At 39.5% G+C, this 19,824-nt stretch overlaps 1 protein-coding gene across 1 annotated transcript in view; it reads left to right on the forward strand.

The window, feature by feature from the left end:
* The window catches only part of GABRG3 (gamma-aminobutyric acid type A receptor subunit gamma3), a 411,489-nt gene that overhangs the window by 377,593 nt on the left and 14,072 nt on the right, over positions 1 to 19,824 (forward strand). Inside the window, exon 7 of the mRNA XM_068140659.1 lies at positions 18,629 to 18,781. Within this exon, the coding sequence (XP_067996760.1) occupies positions 18,629 to 18,781 (153 nt within the window). The remainder of the gene's footprint in view (positions 1 to 18,628; positions 18,782 to 19,824) is intronic.

A 19,824-nucleotide genomic window follows, 5' to 3' on the forward strand; every position in this document is an offset into this window, starting at 1 on the left:
AGAACTGACTCAAACTACTTACAGACAAAAATAGCAACATTTTGACCTAATTCAATTCCCTCAAGGTACTTTATTTTCCCCCTTACCTATCCTGATTCCCACCACTTCATTTTATGAGACATCCAGTCATCAACACTGGAAATTTAAATCACTTTCTATCCAAAAGAGAAAACCATCAATATTTTTAAAGGGTTGTATTAAAAGTGAACTTTTAAAGGGGGGGTTGGGTAGGGTTTTTGTGGTTGGTTGGTTTGGTTGGTTTTATGGTGTGTTTGTTTTTGTTTGTGTTTTTTTTTCTTTTGGTGGGTTTATTTTTTTGCCTTCTGACAGTTGCAGCTTTTCATTCCGTAAAATCAATTTGCCAAACTGCTTAAGAGGTAGCTTTTCTTGTATGTTCACACTACATGTAGGGACATTTTTGGAGTATAATCTATGGATAGATATATGTTATAAGAAGACCACTAAATCAGAAAAGCAAGAAGAAATAGAGGAGATGGGGAACCTGTTATCTCTTCCCTTGAATCTATTGTGGTAACTTAGATAATTTTAAGGGGGATGTAAATATTTTTTAAGTTATTTTGCCAATGTTTGCATGATCCCATAAAAAGGCAAAAGAACATTTTAACTAAACTTAAATGGTCCGATTTTCTACTACAGATGTATTTTATTACATTCTTTTACTGAAAAAAAAATGACCATGATGTTGTCTACATTACTGGAGTTTGAAGAAAGAAACTAGAAGAGGAAATATTTACTTGTTCATCTGCAATATATGAACTTTGGAATTTGCATTTTGTTCCAGCTGAATATGCTTAAAAATAGTAAACTAAAAAAACACCCAGGAAAAATTCTCTATAACCACATCTGTGTAATTAAATATGTACTTTTTTCCATGATGATAAAATATAGTTTTTGCTCTCTGTAATTCCATGTGAATGCAGTCTCATGCACTAGTATTACAGTATCTCTGATGATTTCCAGCTTTGATGTTCCAATTCAGTTTTTAGAAACCTGACAACCTTAGCTTGAATAATGAAAAATAGCAGTTTTATTAATCAAACATATTCAGCCACCCAAACATCATTAAAACTTGATATAATCTTATAGTGCAAATCCTTAAAGACCTGGAAATATTCATATGAAATGTTGACTTCATGGTAAGTGAAGTGTTGAGAAGGTATCTAGCTCTCTACTCCATTTTTCTTTAATTACATAATCAAAAAATATGAATCATAAACAGGCCCACCTTGCATTTTTTAAGACTATGGTCCTGTCTCTTGCTCATCCATTTAAGCAGCTAAACTATAAGCAGTCTTGGTAGTTGAGAACTATTGTTTAATGCTTTATTGCTTCTTGCTCAAAGCACGTGACTAATGGAAGAAATTAAGTTTCCAAAAGTTTTCACTCAGTAAGTAAAGCAAGAAAGAGTTGAAATAATAAAAAAGTTGTGGGAATAGAAATTCATTATTTGTGGGAATAAATTTTGCAGAAGAGGGATAGTTAATTTTAGAATGTCCTTTCTTACTCCACCTGTATGGAGGTCTCCATGTGAGTTAAGGCATTGAAGGAAGAATTTTCATCTGAGAATTAATAAATGCAGAATGATTTTCCAGGGAAATTACTGTATCACAGTATATTAGAGGTGGGAAGGGACCTCAAGAGATCATCGGTTCCAACTTGAATGTGTCCAGAGAAGGGCAACAAGGCTGGTGAGAGGCCTTGAACACAAGCCCTATGAGGAGAGGCTGAGGGAGCTGGGATTGCTTAGCCTGGAGAAGAGGAGGCTCAGGGGTGACCTCATTGCCCTCTACAACTACCTGAAAGGTGGTTGTAGCGGGGAAGGGGTTGGCCTCTTCTCCCAGGCAACCAGCACCAGAACAAGGGGACACAGTCTCAAGCTGCGCCAGGGGAGGTTTAGACTCGAGGTGAGGAGGAAGTTCTTCACCGAGCGAGTCATTCGTCATTGGAACGGGTTGCCCAAGGAGGTGGTTGAGTCATCGACCCTGGAGGCATTCAAGGGCAGATTGGACGTGGCACTTGGTGCCATGGTCTAGTCATGGGGGTCTGTGGTGATAGGTTGGACTCGATGATCCTCAAGGTCCTTTCCAACCTAAGTGATACTGTGATACTGTGATACTGTGAACCCCCCTGCCAAAGCAGGATCACTTAGGCTGGTCCACTCAGGAATGCATCCAAGTGGGTTTTGAAAGTCTCCAGAGAAGGTGACTCCACAACCTCCCTGGGCAGTCTGTTCTAGCGCTCTGTCACCCTTGCTGTAAAGAAGTTTCTCCTCATGTTGAGGTGAAGTCTTCTAAGTTCAAGCTTGAATACATTGTTTCTTGTCTTACTACTGTGCAAAACTGAAAAGATCTTGGTCCCCTCCACTAGATACCCATCTGTGGTGGTTTAAGCCTTAACTGGGAGTTAAGAGCTCAGATGGGGGCAAGGCTGAGAATCTCTCCCCCACTCCCCTCTCCCCCCTCCTCGCTCCCAACAGAGAGGGGAAAAAAAAAAAAGGAATGAGCAAATCCATCAAACAATAATATGGAGTTGGCTTGGAAGTAGAAAGGTAAAGAGTTTTCTTTAAACAAAATATATATAATATATATAAATATATATATATATATAAAATATATATATATATAACAATAACAGGTAAGGTTCACAAGGGCAGGGAATAAGGATGGATGGGATGGGGACAAAGAAGAAGAATACAAAACCAGTCTCTCTCTGAAGAGGCATGGAGGCAGCAGGGAGAAGGATCAGACCCAACCACGTGGCAGAGGAGCAGGAAGGGAGCTGCAGTAGCTCTCATCCAGGAGATGTAGGAGCCAAAAGGAGGCCTACTGGCTGCAATGTCCTGCTTTTTATACCCTAGCTGGGCAGGGAGGAGGGAGTGAAACAGACTCAGTTTCCCAGGGGGAAAATGTCCTGCAGGGAGGGCAAAGCACCTGCAAGCCCTCCACCCTGTTTTATTTGTTTTTCAGGATGGACATTAACCCACCGCACCACCCATCAGGTATTTATAGACATTGATGAGATTCCCTCTGAGTCTTCTCAAGATTAAATAGCCCCAGTGTGGTAGTTTGGCCTACCAGCATTAACAAAAGCTTGGCTCACTCAGTCAGGGAAAGCAAATGGAAGATATATTTACAAGCAATAACTGCACTCAACAATGGAGTGCAATGAATATGTACAAATATACAGGATTTACAGTATTATACAGGATTTACCGTATTATACAGGTATTTACAATCAGAACACAGCATGGAAACTCCCCTGAACCCCTAATGGGATCCCCAAAAGGAGTGGGGGTAACTGCTTCCCTCTTCCCTAACCTCCTCCCCCTTTCCTCTGTTTAATTAGAAGAAAAGAGAAAAAAAAAGTTAGGAGAGTACTGATAGTTTTATCTGCAAAGTCAGCTAGTAGCAATTAGATCCTCCCAGCCAAGCAGAGCAGAAGCAACAGCCAGAAGAGGGAGAAAGGAATGAAGTGGGATGTGAGGTATTGCTAGTGGTACATCTCACATCTGGCCAATGAAATTTGTTTAGAATAATCATTTGTTTCCCTTTTTACACCCAACTGTGAATTGTTTAAATTTCTTCACTCTTCTGCTCAAAAATCTGTAGTTAACTTTTGAAGGCATAGCCTATAACTGCCAAACCCAGGGATCTCAGTCTCTCTTCGTAGGGGAGATGCTCAAGTCCCCTAATCATTCTTGTGGGTATCCAATGGATTCTCTCCAGCAGGTCTCTCTCTTTCTTGAACTGGACGCAGTATTTCAGGTATGGTCTCACCAGGGCAGAGTAGAGAGGTGGAAGAACTTCCCTTGACCTGCTGGAAACACCCTTTAAATAAACCCCAGGATACCATTGGCTCTCTTGGCCACAGGAGCACATTGTTCCATGGAGAAATTGCTGTCCCCCAGCACTCCAAGGTCTTTCTCCATGGAGCTGCTTTTCAGCAGGGCAGACCCTAACCTCTACTGGTGCATGTTATTCCTCCCCAGATGTTGGACCCTGAACTTGTCCTTATTAAACTTCATGAGGTTTGCCTACACCCAGCTCTCCAGATTGTCCACATCACGTTGGATAGCTGCACAGCCTGCTGGGGTGTCAGCCAACCACCCCCTAGATTTGTATCATCATTGAATTTGCTGAGGGTACTCTCAATCCCCTCATCTAGGTTGTTGATAAAGATGTTGAACAAAACTGGATCCAATACTGATCCCTGGGGAACACCACTGGCCACAGGCCTCCAACTTGACTCTCTGCCACTGATGACGACCCTCTCAGTTCTGTTGTCGAGCCAGTTTGCAATCCACCTCATGGACCAGCCATCTATGCCACATCTCCTGAGCTTTTCTATGAGGATGTTATGCAAGACAGTATCAAAAGCCTTGCTGAAGTCAAGGTATATGACATTCACTGCTCTTCCCTCATCTACTGTTATGAATGGGCCACACAAGAACATTTCTAAGTTTCTTGTGAGAGTTGTTTTATTAAAAAAGGAGAAGCAAGCAAGCAGCAAGGAAGAGGTGTGCCAGGCTGCAGAGACTCCCCCACCCCCTACTGACACCTCCAGTTTCTGCCAAAAAACACCTTACAATTACCATCTTTTCTTTATATAGCTACATCATCTACATACGCATGCTTATGCTTAATAGAAGGCAGGGATATGATAATAAATTCTAGCAACTTCTTGGGCTTCTTGAGTAGGCACTTTCCTTGTAGTGGGGGTTGCAGATGAGGCAGGGGAGGTCTTTCTCCTGCTCCTGTATCCTTTGAATAACTCATCTTCTCACACAGGCACAGCTGCAGCACAGGACTTATCTAATGTAAACATTCTGCGGTCCTGAGAAAGTTGGCATAAGGCTCCTGTTTGAAGTCAAAACAGTCTGAAAATTTACCCCCTGTTCTCAAAACAAGCCAACTGCCACTACCACCCTGAATATTGTATTTTGTAACACAAATCACAAACCACTATTGCATTTATAACATCTACCCATTTTGTCATAACTTCATAGAAGGCTATCAGATTAGTCAGACAGGATCTCCTCTTGGTAAATCTATGCTGGCTACTCCAGATAACCTTCTTGTCTTCCATGTGGTTAGGGATGACCTCCAGGATGAGCTGCTCCATTGTCTTTCCAGGGATGAAGGTGAGGCTGACTGGTCTGTAGTTGCCTGGGTCTTCCTTCTTGCCTTTTTTTAAGACTAGAGTGACATTTGCTTTCTTCCAGTTGTCAGGCACCTCTCCTGTTCTCCATGACTTTTCAAAGATGATGGAGAGAGGTTCAGCAACAGTCTCAGCCAATTCTCTCAGCACTTGTGGATGCACCGCATTGGGGCCCATGGATTTGTGTGTCTTCAGATGGTATAAGAGATCTCTAACCCAGCCCTCACTGTCCACACCTCTCCAGTTCTGCTCCCTGGCTTCTAGAGCAGAATTATTGCCATATTGGTGTTTGAAAATACTGCAGACCCATTTCAGACTCTCTCTGGTCACAAGATCACACTGAAGGAGCTGTGTAAAACACCCTGAAGGTCCAGGAGTCAAAACATCCTCTCTTCTTGATCTTCTTTTTCTCTGAACTTAACTTAAAAGCATGCCACATTTGATGATTTTGCCTCATTACTATTCAAAGTTCATTAATAAATTCATTAAGTTTCCAAGAGAAGACAGAGCTAGGAGGCAATGAGAAACTGGGAGCTCCGATCAGGGGCTGGGCATGGTCTGACAAGGACACTAATACCCAGGGAGAGGCAAAATGGGAAAGGTGGAACTAGAAGCTCATGAGAGGAAGAAAATGGAAAACAGAGAAGTAGCTTGGGAAGGCTGGGCAAGAAAACTGTTGTAGGAAATGCAGCCATGCAGTATAGAGGAGACTGGGACACTTGAGATAAGGGAGATGACAGGGATGAGTTGGCTGGCACTGAGATTAGATGCTGGTGAACTGGTGCCGAAATATAAATCAGAAAAGGCTTTGGATGGAGGCAGAATATATTAAATTCCATGGAAAGACTATATTGCTATTCAGAGTCTGGAAGGTGGTTCAAGACCATCAGAACACACGAGTTCTCCACTGTCAACAAAATGCCTGTGAACCTGTGGCAAAATGCCAGTGTTATGTCCATTTCTGAAGTTGAGTGCTAAAAACTCAGTATCAGTCCTTGAGCTCAGGTATCAGTAAGACTACAGGATGGCCTATAAATAAAGGATAGAAAATATTCAGAGGAATCTTTGTTCAATCAGAAAGCAGATAGCTTCAATAGAGGCCATTGAATCTAGCAAACCTTTGGATGAAAATCAAGAAAATTTGCTGCTATTTTTTGTCACAAACCAACAAATAAAAAACATAAATGCAACAACCACAAAGGTCTGACCATTTTGGCTTTTGTTATTAATTGCTCTCTGGAAGAAACTGCTAAAAATTTAATATTCCCTCTTGGCAAAGTTTCAGGCTTTGTGAGACTTCATAACTTGAGACAAACAAAAAAACAGCAAACCCAAACAAAAGAACAACTGAATTATTAAGCAGTTATATAGAAATCCATTCAAGGATAGAGTAGAAATATACTCACAAGGTAAGAATTATCAGCTATCAATGAAGCTCATTACTGCACAGTTGAGAGGGTGGGATGGGAGGGAACAATATATATACCAAGTTTAACAAAACCATAATCACACAGACTTGACTTACTAACTTCATGTATTGGTTCAGTCCTAAGAGTTATCATTTAAATTTATGTATTTTCATATCTATGGGATGTTATCAGAAAATTTTTTATAATACTGTCTACTACATTAAATCATCCATGCCCTTATTAAAACCACTTAAAATTAATAACTCATGGATAGTATCATAAAAGATACTATAAGAACAGGAAGATATTCCTGAGTGCTCATGGGAACTAATTATATTTGCCATGACAGAGAGACATATATGTTATCTTACAAGTGTGTATGTCACTCTGGCTGATATTTAGATGACAGAATTATTTATTTGCTTCATCAAAAAAATTGTGTTTAATGATTATTTTAAACAACAAATTTCATTTTCTGACATTGAAATTCAATATACGCAAAACTCTTGAAGAGATAATTTCAGAACTTGTTTGTAGACTAAAAGGGAACCTGCTAGAGGGGAAAAAATGTGTGTGATAGTTTGAGATGGAGCAAAATTGCATACAACTCTTTCTTAAAGTAGGAAAATAATCAAAATAAGGAAATAATGGAACTGAAATGAAGACTGCTTGAGGATAGGTAGCTCCAGCTGAAATAAACCAGGTAGAACAAGGTTGACTCAAGAAGAAAATCAAGGAGGAAGTAGTTAGAGTTTTCATGATTGAACTGATGTGAAGATACTTTTCAGATTTGTTTTGTTGGTTTTTTTTTTATCTACTTCAGTTGCATTTAAATGTTGCACATTTAAATGTGCTCATTCCATAACAGACAAACCAATTATTTTATGGCAATCATTAATTACATTACTTGCCTTAAATAATAATTTAAATCAAACCAGGTAACAAATTATACTAAGAAAAAATGTAGAAGGACTTCTTTTTTAGGGTAATCTTTCTGAAAGTAAAAAAATCTCCAGTGCTGCACTATTGTTTTCCTTAATTCAGTTCTAAATATTTTCACAGGTGGCCCATTTATCCTTAAAAACTATGTGAAACACTGATCAAATGCAGCTACACAAAACCAAACCAAAACAACCCCCCACGACAAAAACCCAAACAAAACCTCAAGGCAGTGCTGTGCTCATAGATGATCCATCATTTTCAGTCTGCTATGTACCAAGATTGTTACCCTTGTCCACTTGTACACTTAACTATTAGTGGAAAAGTTACCTGCTTGCATCAACAAGTGAACCTTCAGGCTCTTCCATGCACTTCAAATATAACAGCCTGTCCTGTTCATTTTCTGACAGTTTTAAGGAGGTTACATCTGCCATTAGCATCTTATTAACATTTCATTTATGTACAAAGACTCAAAGTTGTATGTAACTGGTTGGCAGCATCTTAGAAACCTAATTCCAGGGGCTAAACCATGTAGGAGCTTAGCACAATAGCCTTTTACCTGAGCTGGACACAACTGGATTTATTTCCATTATTGCTATTACACATCTACTGCATGGTCTGGTATAAACTGGAATTAATGACCAGCAGAGGTCTAGGTGTAGACTGAAATTACCAGCAGTCAAGGCTCAAATTATGTGCTCAAATTAAAAAAGAAAATAATATGTTAAGGGAAAACTAATCTTAATTGCCAACTATAAAGCTGTTTAAGGTATTACATCTCAAGGGGAGCATCTTACCATACTCAGGCTTATTAATAAATGCCACAGTAATTGATCAGTGGTAACTTGTAAGATACTTCTCTTTCTGTAAGGTACAGTCTGCACAGAGGAATTGTCTCTCTTTGCAAAGAGCAGGAACAGAAAGAAAAAAAAAAAAAAGGAGGAAAAGGGATGAGAACAATATCTTGGTTCTTCCCCAGGTTTTATTCAAAAGCATTTTTACTGAAACAAATGTACACAGTAAATTTTACTTTGCTGTTGACGAAACTTCTCGAGCATCTATTTACACAGTGCCAACCTCAACCCTGGCTAATCTAATGCCATTCTCAAATATTAAGTCAAAAACTAGCAATCAGTAAGCAGGTACCAGATTCAGATATAGCACTTGGTTACTGCACCTTTCATAGAGTAAATCTTAAGACTAGTCTTTCTTGAGCCCACTCCTCTCCTCATGTTGATACTTATTGAGCATAATGAATGTTGTCTTACTGAGGACTCTGACCAATCTGTGTAAATGAGGTACTTAATTCTTCACTTTGTTGGTTTCTAAATCAGGGGAGAAATATGAAAAATTTGTATATGGGTTCTTTCCCAGACAAGACTATTGCTCATGTAGCTGTTAGGAAAAGTAGGTCCCGAATATGATGGTTGTTTTGTATTTGGTCATATTGCAAAGGTGTGTATGATATTTAAATGGGAGCCTAACTGTAGTTAGTATTTCCTGAGTTTCCTTCGCACAGAACTGAATTATATTTTCCCAGTTAGTTATTTCTCACCTGTAGTCATTCTTTGCATCTGCTGTTTTCTTCTCATGTTGCATTCTGATTAGTCTGTGGAAGAAAAGCGCAAGGCAAAGAGACTGCTGGCTGTGAAGAAAAAAAAATATAATTAAAAATATTGGAGGTGTAAATTAAGACTGCTGGTGAAATTTTTTGGTTACCCCTGAGGGACCTCATTAAACACTTCCATTCTGCAGTTCTAAGCCCTTTCAGAAATGGAAGCATTCCTACATTTTCTTCTTCCAAAGTCTTAATTTGAGTGAAATGTAGAGAATGTGGGTCACATACTCTTTTTCATTAGATTACCAGTACTGATGGATTCTGTCTGCATATGTAAAACTAATGTATCTTGGAGAAAACATTCAAAAGTGCCTGTTGGTCTGTTTGTGGGGTGCCTAATCATGAAGGACTTGCATGCTGCTAATGTCTAATAGCAGTGATCACAAAATGATATCACTATGACTGGAAATCCATCAGTATTAGCAAGGTGTTCATGTCATTGCTACGTGTGATAGTCCCAGAGCAAGTTGTTCTTAACCCCTCCATCATGTTTATCCTAATACCATGTAAATATCATAGACTTATAGAATGTTTTGGGTTGGAAGCATCAGTAGATATCTCCCTGCACTATAGTTGGTCCACCACTCTACAACTATTAATTGTGAAAGAAACATCATTTTCATGTCACTGAACCACTTATCTTGCTCATCCCTGTCTTCAGAATTTTTGAGGACTCCTTTCTTCTCTTTTGGGTCACTCTTCCTTTACCTTATCAGTCTGAAAAATAAAGTAGATGTGATCAATATTGACAGATGACATAAACCTGGGTGTTCCCAGGCATGATTTGGTGCTTATTCAGAGCAAAGTGAATGCAAGAGTCATGAGTGGTTTATATTCTCAGACTTCCTACAGTATTCAGTGTTCTGTGGAGCATGAACAATGTTCTGTACAGAAATCATTGGACAGCTTCCTATCAATAAATCCTATTAAGAACAAACAAATAAAAATTGTTCCTACATATGACACTCATTTTCATCCTGATCCTGCATTTACTTTCACTGATATAGGAAGCTATTGTGTTTTTTTTATTTCATTTGCTATTGTTACTTCTTTAAGTACAAAAGAAAACCTATATATGGCAAATAGTAACACCTCTTAGGAACACTGAGTAATGGAGCATGCATGCTATGCTATATTTGTATATTGACTTTCTCACTGGTGCATGAATGCAAATAGAGCTTATGTAGGAAATTTTTCTACTGTTAAGGCTGCAATCAGACTGGACTGATACTACTGGATTGAAGTCTTGTTTATAGCACTATATGTTTTTATTCCCGTTATGTGGCTTGATGAAGCTGCATTTTCTGAAGGATTTTCCAATATTACTTACACCTTACAACAGCCACTAAACTCTGGACACTAAACTTCGAATATGAGATACAACAAAACTACAGCTGAACCAAAAGTAACTGTCTTTAAAAGCACAACTATGACTGTCAAATGTTAGGGCTGATCCAACCACTAAACAAGTGACAGATGCTATTAACCCCTCTCCCTTCCCAGAAGGGAAGAGAAACAGAATAATGGAGAGAGACTCACAAATTACAAAACAAAACTGAAAATACTTTAATGAAAATACTTTAATGAAAATAATCATAATAAAAATATACATATACATGCAAGAGCAATATTTACTCAACTTCAATCACATCATTATCATCACTGATGAATAGAATAGAATAGAATAGAATAGAATAGAATAGAATAGAATAGAATAGAATAGAATAGAATCAAAGTCATGCTGTCACTTAAGTGATTATTTTGGATTCCTGTATGCTTCTCTAGCATTTAGGTCTTTTCATGGTGATACTTTGATAACTGAGATACCATGATTGGATGGGATAACAGAGGAGGCTGCACCTCTAACAGTTTCAGTGTTCAGTTTTGGGACCCTCACTACAAGAAGGACATTAGTTGCTGGATCATGTCCAGAGAAGGACATCGGAGCTGGTGAAGGACCTGGAGAACAAGTCTCATGAGGAGCAGCTGAGGGAACTGGATTGCATAGTCTGGAGAAGAGGGGGCCCTTATTGCTCTCTCCATCTACCTGAAAGGATGCCTCTTCACCTAGTATCAGGTGATAGGATGAGAGGAAATGGCCTGGAGTTGTGCCAGGGGACGTTTAGTCTGGATATTAGGAAAAACTATTTACTGAAAGTGGTCCGCCTGTGGAATAGGCTTCCCAGGGAAGTGATGGAGTCACCATTCCTAGAAGTATGCAGAAACATGTTGCCATGCCACATCAGAGCATGGTTTAGTGGGCTTAATGCTTAAGTTGGGTTGACAGTTGGAGGGTTGGATCTTAGAGGTATTTTCCAACCTTAATGATTCTATGAACTCCAAATTTCTGTTTTCACTCATACTTTAAGAAATCTTGATTCATCTCTTTTCATTTTAATAATGAAAATAGTTCAAACTTTCATTGAGCATGTCTCTGAGGGCTGGGGAGAGAAAAGCAGTTTAGAAAGCAAAGATCAGAAAACAGGTTGGGAGAAAATGAAGAGCTAATGGCAGGATTAAGTACAATCTTCTCTTGGCTTCCAAGTAAAAATATATTAAAAACAAACAAACAAAACCACAAAACCACAAAAAAACCTCCCAGAGCCCACTGATGACTAGAAAGTTCTTTTTCATCTTATTGATTATTACAATAATAAGGACATTGCCTCACTGTACTCTCTGTAGTCTCACTGATCAATAAAGAAATACTCATGAAACACAGTGTGAGTCCTCACTCTAATAACTTCCACCTTTTTTTCTGCATGCGTGTACTCTGCCACTCCTCATTATTCTGCAGTTCTAGTGATGGACAACTGACATGCAACCTTCACTCACATGCTGAAACTCCTCTGCATATGCATGGTAGTTTCATATTGCATACTTGGTAAAGTCAAACTTTGTTTAGGTTTTTCTCAGATAATTGGTATTGTATTACTTGCTAACCTCATAGAATAATGGGAAGATAAATGAAAATGTGTGGTAAGATAACATAGTATGGTTTAAGTAAATAAATTATTTATAGTGTAGAATTTTATCATTTAAAAATATTTTCTTAAAATAACCAGTTGCAGTCTTGTTCAATGTTTCACCTTTAACTTGAAGGTCTTTTTAATGAAGCAAGACTCATAGAACTGAGGCTGTTTTGTCTTGAGAGGGCTGAGAGGGGATCTTATCAATGTCTATAGATATCTGAGAGATAGATGTCAAGATGAAAGTGGTAGTCTCTTTTCGGTGGTGCCCAGTGATAGCACAAGGAACAACAGATACAAGCTAGAACACAGGATGTTAAACCTCAACACAAGGAGACATGTCTTTGTACTGAGTGTGATGGAGCACTGGAGCAGGCTCCCCAGAGAGGTTGTGGAGTCTTCTCCTCTGGGGGCTTTCAAAACCTGCCTGAATGAGTTCCTGTGTGTCCTACCCTAGGTGATCCTGCTTTGGCAGGGGAGTTGGAGCTGGTGATCTCTGGAAGTCACATCCAAACCCTAATATTTTGTGATTCTGTGAAAGGAGAATTCCTGTCTGGGTTTCAAAGTGAAGTTTTTTTTTGGAATTAGCTATTCCAGTGGTCTTGTTAAGCAATCATTATGTAAATACTTTTAAATGAAGTACACTGATATAATGATTTGCAGTTTGGAAGGAATGTTTTCCCATCTTGCCTTAATTGTGGGGCTTTGTCAGATAATCAGCCCCATCCCGTCTTCTTACAGTTGCAGTAATGACAGGTAGTGATCTGAAGGCTAGTGAAGGAGTGTAGGAATCCTGTCTACAAATCCTGGATGCAAATCACCTTGTGACTATATCATGAACTGAGACCTGCCCAAACAAAGGATAAAGATTGCTCACCAGACTGCAGCTGCCATGGAAATAATGGGCAGATGCCACTGCTATCTATACTTTCTGGAATATGCATAAGACAAGATCATCTCTACCCATCAGCTACCCTGGAAGAGGATGGTGCAAAGGACAATGGATTCACCACCTGGACACATAGCTAAAAAACTGGTGGATGTGGGGAGGCCTGTGGATGTAGTGTACCTGGACTTCAGCAAGGCCTTTGACACCATCCCCCACAGCAAACTGCTGGCTAAGCTGTCAACGCGTGGCTTGAACCACTACACTTTGTGCTGGGTTAGGAACTGGCTGGAGGGCCAAGCCCAGAGAGTGGTGGTGAATGGTGCCACCATCCAGCTGGCGGCCAGTCACCAGTGGCGTCCCCCAGGGATCAGTGCTGGGCCCTGTCCTCTTTAACATCTTCATTGATGATCTGGATGAGGGGGTTGAGTCAGTCATCAGCAAGTTTGTAGATGACACCAAGTTAGGAGCAGTTGTTAGTCAATTAGAGGATAGAAAGGCTCTGCAGAGGGACCTTGACCAACTGGACAGATGGGCAGAATCCAATGGGATGGCATTTAACAAGTCCAATTGCCGAGTGCTGTACTTTGGACACAGCAAACCCATGCAGAGCTACAGGCTGGGGTCGGAGTGGCTGGAGAGCTCCCTAACAAAGAGGGACCTGGGGATACTGATTGACAGCCACCTGAATATGAGCCAGCAGTGTGCCCAGGTGGCTAAGAGGGCCAATGGCATCCTGGCCTGCATTAGGAATAGTGTGGCCAGCAGGAGCAGGGAGGTCATTGTGCCCCTGTACTCTGCTTTGGTTAGGCTGCACCTTGAGTCCTGTGTCCAGTTCTGGGCCCCTCAGTTTAAGAAGGACATTGAGACACTTGAACATGTCCAGAGAAGGGCAACAAGGCTGGTGAGAGGCCTTGAACACAAGGCCTATGACGAGAGGCTGAGGGGGCTGGGATTGTTTAGCCTGGAGAAGAGGAGGCTCAGGGGTGACCTCATTGCCCTCTACAACTACCTGAAAGGTGGTTGTAGCCAGGACGGGATTGGTCTCTTCTCCCAGACAACCATCACCAGAACAAGGGGACACAGTCTCAAGCTGTGCCAGGGGAGGTTTAGACTTGAGGTGAGGAGAAAGTTCTTCACCGAGCGAGTCGTTCATCATTGGAATCGGCTGCCCAGGGTGGTGGTTGAGTCACCATCCCTGGAGGCGTTCAAGAGGGAATTGGACGTGGCACTTTGTGCCATGGTCTAGTCATGGGGTCTGTGTTGATAAGTTGGACTCGATGATCCTCGAGGTCTCTTCCAACCTTAGTTAGTTAGTTAGTTATACTGTGATACCTGAGCAACTACTGGCTTGAAAGAAGGAAAAGACTAGGGCAATACTGCTCTGAAGAAGGACGTGGACTTTGGGATTTCTCCCTCCCCTCCTCCAGTGGAGGACAGCACAGCCAACAAGGATGACCTCTCCTCCAGGCCAAAGCAGCAGCGCCCTTCCTCCACAGATCCAAACTGTCTCAACCCACTACATGGGGGGTGAGGGGTGTGGTAATATAATTCCTTTCCACTCCTCTCTCCCTCTTCTCCCTCTCTCTCTATTTTTCCCTCTCTCTCTCCCTTCTTCTGTTCTGTCCACTTTATTCTGTTAATAAATAGCCTCACTGTTGATATTTTGGCCTTGTTTGTTCCTCTAATTTCGTAACATGGGAATATTCAAAATAACTAAGTCTCTTACCCTCTCTGGACAGAGACAAGGAGCAAGAAGGCCCTTTGCAGAGTTCTTGAAAGCTTTTTCTCTCCTTTGTGTTGCTCATGCCCTCAGGGAATGCACAATGAATTGTAGGTCAGGTATTTTAGAAGAGAGGAGAGTTACTTTGTGCAAATTATTTTGTATATAGATAAAGTCAGAAATGTATGTACCAGAGCTACTTTGCTTTAAGCTGCAGACTAGTGCTTTTAGATACATAGAGAGTAATTACTTCTGGAAGAAGTAATTTAGACAATGATAATAATAATGATAAAGCAGCAATTTGGAGTAGTGCAACAAGGAAAGTAACCATAACACATATACGTGTCTATGCAAAGAGACAGGTTAGGAATCTCAGCAGAAGTTTACTTGGATGAGGATAGAGCTGAAGTGGTAATTTATTTGAAAATTGTAATTTGCCATAAAAATGCATTTGGAACATGTTGCACAGAAACATGCTTGGCTCTGCCAGCAGTCACAATGTTGGTGCTTCCAGTTAGGACTCTGAATCTCAACAGTCGTAATTTCCTCTTCCTTCTAAGCAGTGTCATCAGTATTCATTGTCTCTGAGCCACATCTTTTCTAGACATGGTTAGAATACTGTAGAGAAAACAGCAAATTGTCCTCCTACTTCCACTTTCCATCAGTAATTTCACTGAACCGAATTGTCCTCCTAGTCTTTTGGTATAGTATCTGTAAAAGTGTTTCTGTAAGTTAGCGTAGAAATCAGAGGGCACAGTATATAAATCCACATGCGCAGCTGCTGCCTGCATGATCGGGTGTGCTTTCTTCATTGCGAGAACTTTTGTATGGAACTCAGACCTAAGAAAATAAGTTATTGGCAAAAGGAATGTAGCCACTCATTATATTAGGATTTCATCTTCATTAGGTGCTTGTTAGCCATCTATGAGTCTTTGTTGGATACTTGGAAATTTGTAGATCCTTGTGAAATTTGACCATGACACAGTTCTTTTATTTACCTTGCTGAAAGGATGTTCTGTAGATGGTGGGTATGAAGGAAGAAATTAGGGAAGGAATGAAGTAATTCAGGAAGGGAGGAATTTGGGGAGAAATTTAGGAAAGAAGGCATGAAGGAATTCAGGAAGGAAGGACGACACCAATTTAACTGTGAAAAAGGAGTAAAATAAAATACCTTTTAAAAGGTTAACAGGTTGTTATATTCAGGTAAAATAATAGTGTCTTCACAGAAGCAGCCCAGTTTAGCTTTCACTATGGAATCAAGGGGTGGGACTGACTCCTTGGATTATCTTCAAGTCTCTAAAATGTCTTTGTCTACATCTGAGCTAATCACTTCTTTTTTAATCACAGGAGAGAAATGCAAACATTCTAGGCACATCAATCTCTTTTTAAAGTGCATCTCTAAAGCAAATTAAACAAACCATATACTAAAATTCCCAATTTATCTTCATTAAGTATAGAAAGTAGGCCACACTGTGCATGTCATCTGTAGAATTTACCTTGTAATTTTCTAAATTAAGGGAAATAAATCCTGTTTGAAAGACACTGAATTAGTTTGTCACTAAATGTGTTGATGGACTCTGTGTATCATTTCATCTCTGCCTCAGTTCCTGTCTGCAAAACAGTTGAAATGCACCATGATTTTCTCCTACTCTGAGCTTATCACATTTATTTCAGTTAAAGACCTTGGGGACCTTGCAGACTCTGCCCTACTTGCTCAGTAGCTTAATGTCCAATAACTAGCCCTGTTCTTATTTGCTGTGCTGGGTGTTGTGACCATGCTATTCAGAGGAGTAGTGACCTGTGTGTGTACTTGAATTTTGTGTACACAGTAAGAAGTCTGCAGATTGTTCTGCTTTATACCATACTCCATGGACATGCAGTTCTGAGTATAATAATTACTAAGTAAAGGAAATGTAAAGACTTGGTTTTTTTCCTGTAGCATCTGATTTCTTTTTTTGTTCATCCTTCTGCCTGAACAGACAATGTTTGAATCATTATCACATTTTTTTTCCCCATGATTGTTGGGTTGGTTGCTGTCAGTAGAAGCACTGTAAAGTTTACACAGCCTCTGACTCCTTACACATATTTCTATGAAATCATCTCGGTGGCTGTGATGTAAGTCATTCTTCATTGTGGCAAACCAGATTAGACACCTGATGTATTCTAACAATAAGCCAGCAGAACCAATGGTTCCTGCTGCCATTCCCTGAACAGAAAAAACGTGATGGAGATTGGAGATTAGTAGAATGAAAATAGCCTGTAGCCTGTGAAAAACCAACAAAGCTTGCTATGTCATGATCTACTGCAGTACTTCTTATTTGTAATAGCAGTGAGCTCTTTCTTTAAAGCTCACTCTGATAATGACAAAATATGCAAGGCTTCTGAAATGACTGTCCAAATTTTTGAGATCACACACTTTTTATTGATACAGTAGTTGTGAAAATGTGTACATTCATCTAACAAGCATGATGCAATCACCCACAGGCTTATACAAATACCTTTAAATATATCTGTCTCAAACCAATGTACTTAACACACAGAAACTTTCCCTTTTGACTCACTGTTTTAAGTTTCTCTCCCCATATCCCATACTCAGATTTTTATTTACTTCTGACTGTACTGTAGCTGACTCATTTTACACTGGCCTTCAGGCATTCTTTAGATGGAAGGTATTCTTGCTGAATTATTTTATATGCAGTATTTAAATGTGTTTGTTCATGTGTTCTCTGTTACTAGAAAATGAAGCTTTAATTTGTCTCAACTAATGAATCTATTTTGCCTCTACCTGTATTCATTGGTAGACTAATTTCTCTGTGCTACCAGTTCTTCAGTCTTCTGATGGTTTGCTGTAACTGGACAGACTTACTATTGCAAATTATGTCTTCTGCAACTACAGTATTCTAAAATGTCAAGATTTGTAGCAAGAAGCAACATAACTTAAATCAAATCTGACACATGCAAAAATTTGCAGACATATAAACTCTTCTTCACATCTGAAATGGAATCAACATACTTCAAGCGAAGTACAGAAATTCATCTCAGTTTAGTTTCTTTACTGTTAATCACTGTGACTGTCTGAGAGAAAAGGATAGTTAACTTCAACAAAGCTGAGGGAGCTGTCAGTAAGGGCAAAGGTGATAGGGTCAGTAGTCCCTACTGAGTAAAGAGAGAGAGACAGATTATTAATCCCATGCAGTAACAAGGGTTAGCAGAGGAGAAACTGTGAAGAAAATCATATAAAGTGAGATAAACTAGCCTTTGTACTGAACTCTTGATTTTATGATTTTTTACTATCCAGCAGAAAAATAAACTTTATAATCAAACTCACCTTCTGAAGGTTTACAGATGCAAGTGACCACAACTGCTTTGAAGTAGAGAAATGCTTACAAAAAGACCCTTTTCAATGAGTCCTCTCAAAGCATGCAGTCTGACCTTTCTCACCAGCATTGAGGCACTAGTGTCTGTAAATGATTTCTTACATAAAGAATACTTATGTTCACGTTACACTTGTCATAAAGACCCCTGGTGTCCGATTCATGTCTCAAAAGAAGGTAACAGAAGTCACTCAAACCTGAAATTATGGAAGACAGAACTTGCAGGAGGGGGAATTTTGTGTGGCTTATTTAAAAAACCTGGTAAATGACAGTAGTTTCATAATTGTGACCATGGAGTCTTCCAGAAGTCTGGAAATTCAGTATGCCTTTCAAAAATTTTCTCATCTAGATTACCAAGTCCCTCTTCGTATCCAAATAAATCAATATTTCCACAGAGTTCAGTTTTAAGACTAAAGGGAATCAGAATAGAAAAGTATATTTAGCAAAATAAAACTTTAAAAAATAGCATGTCAGTGAATAATTTTCTATATCTAACCACAATGTCAAATTGTTTTCTGTGTTATTATTGCAGGTGATTATGTAGTCATGACTATATACTTCGACTTAAGTAGAAGAATGGGGTACTTTACTATTCAAACATACATTCCCTGTATATTAACAGTTGTTCTTTCCTGGGTATCCTTTTGGATTAAAAAAGATGCCACACCAGCAAGAACAGCATTAGGTAAGTTGTCAATAATTCCTTTTTCTGCTCTCTTTGTGTGGCCCCTACACTGTAACTTGAAAAGTTTAGTTGTTTTTCAAAGAGACCATTGGCTTTATGCTTTGGATTATTGATACCACATCTTGCAGACCCAGGTCACTCTAGCCTCAGGTTGTCTGCCTTTAACATATTAACAGTAAACTGCCCTGACCCTCTCAAATGACACTGATACCTATTTTGCATAATAATCTAGAATTAATGTCTGTCTCCTTGTTCTCACTAGGATTATTTAGTGACATTTTTGAAGAATAAATTAATTACACTGCTGGCTACATTCCCTTCTGAAACTCCCTCCCACAGCGCATCAAATCTTATGTATATAGAAAACTGTGGGCTATAATAATATCAATTTATGCAAAGTGTTTTACCTTACATGCCTGAAGTTATGCTTCACACTAGGTATATAGATGTTTTTTATGGTGTGTGAAGATGTATGCTGTTACAGGTTTTCCAGCAGCTCATTTATGTCATAACTAGTACTTACATTTGGTGTTTTAGGAAACATTTAGAAATGTTGACCATTTATTCTTATGACTGTAGGAAAACTTGCAGGTTTTGCTAGCAACAATGGAATAGGGCTATATAATAAGCAGTTACAGGTGTACATCAGAACTTAGGAAAACCATTTTAGTCCAGGTTGTGGTTGCTAGGGGTGCTCATACTAACTGGTTCAGAAATTTACTAGTCAAGAATAAAGGAGAGACTATGTCAGGGTTTAGCTGCCTTTTTTTTTTTTTTTTTTTTTTTTTTTTTCCCAAGCATAGAAATTATTATTCCCTAATAGTCATCACTCCTTCTGCTGGAGTTTGTTGCCAGTTAACCAGCTGGACTCTTTAAATCATTTCAGTATGAAAGAAGAAATTATTAAAACTGACCTGCCTGATTTTTGGGGCTGAAATCAGACAGGAAGCAGTTGTGGGAGCAAATAGGTCCACAGATTTGAGATGGTGATACTGCTGCAAGGAAAGACTGAAGGATAAGCATTGTGCATAGGTTGCACCTCC

The sequence above is a fragment of the Melanerpes formicivorus genome, unplaced genomic scaffold (assembly GCF_026170545.1).
Source record: "Melanerpes formicivorus ecotype bairdi unplaced genomic scaffold, bMelFor1.0.p_v2 SCAF_1, whole genome shotgun sequence".
NCBI lineage: Eukaryota > Metazoa > Chordata > Aves > Piciformes > Picidae > Melanerpes > Melanerpes formicivorus.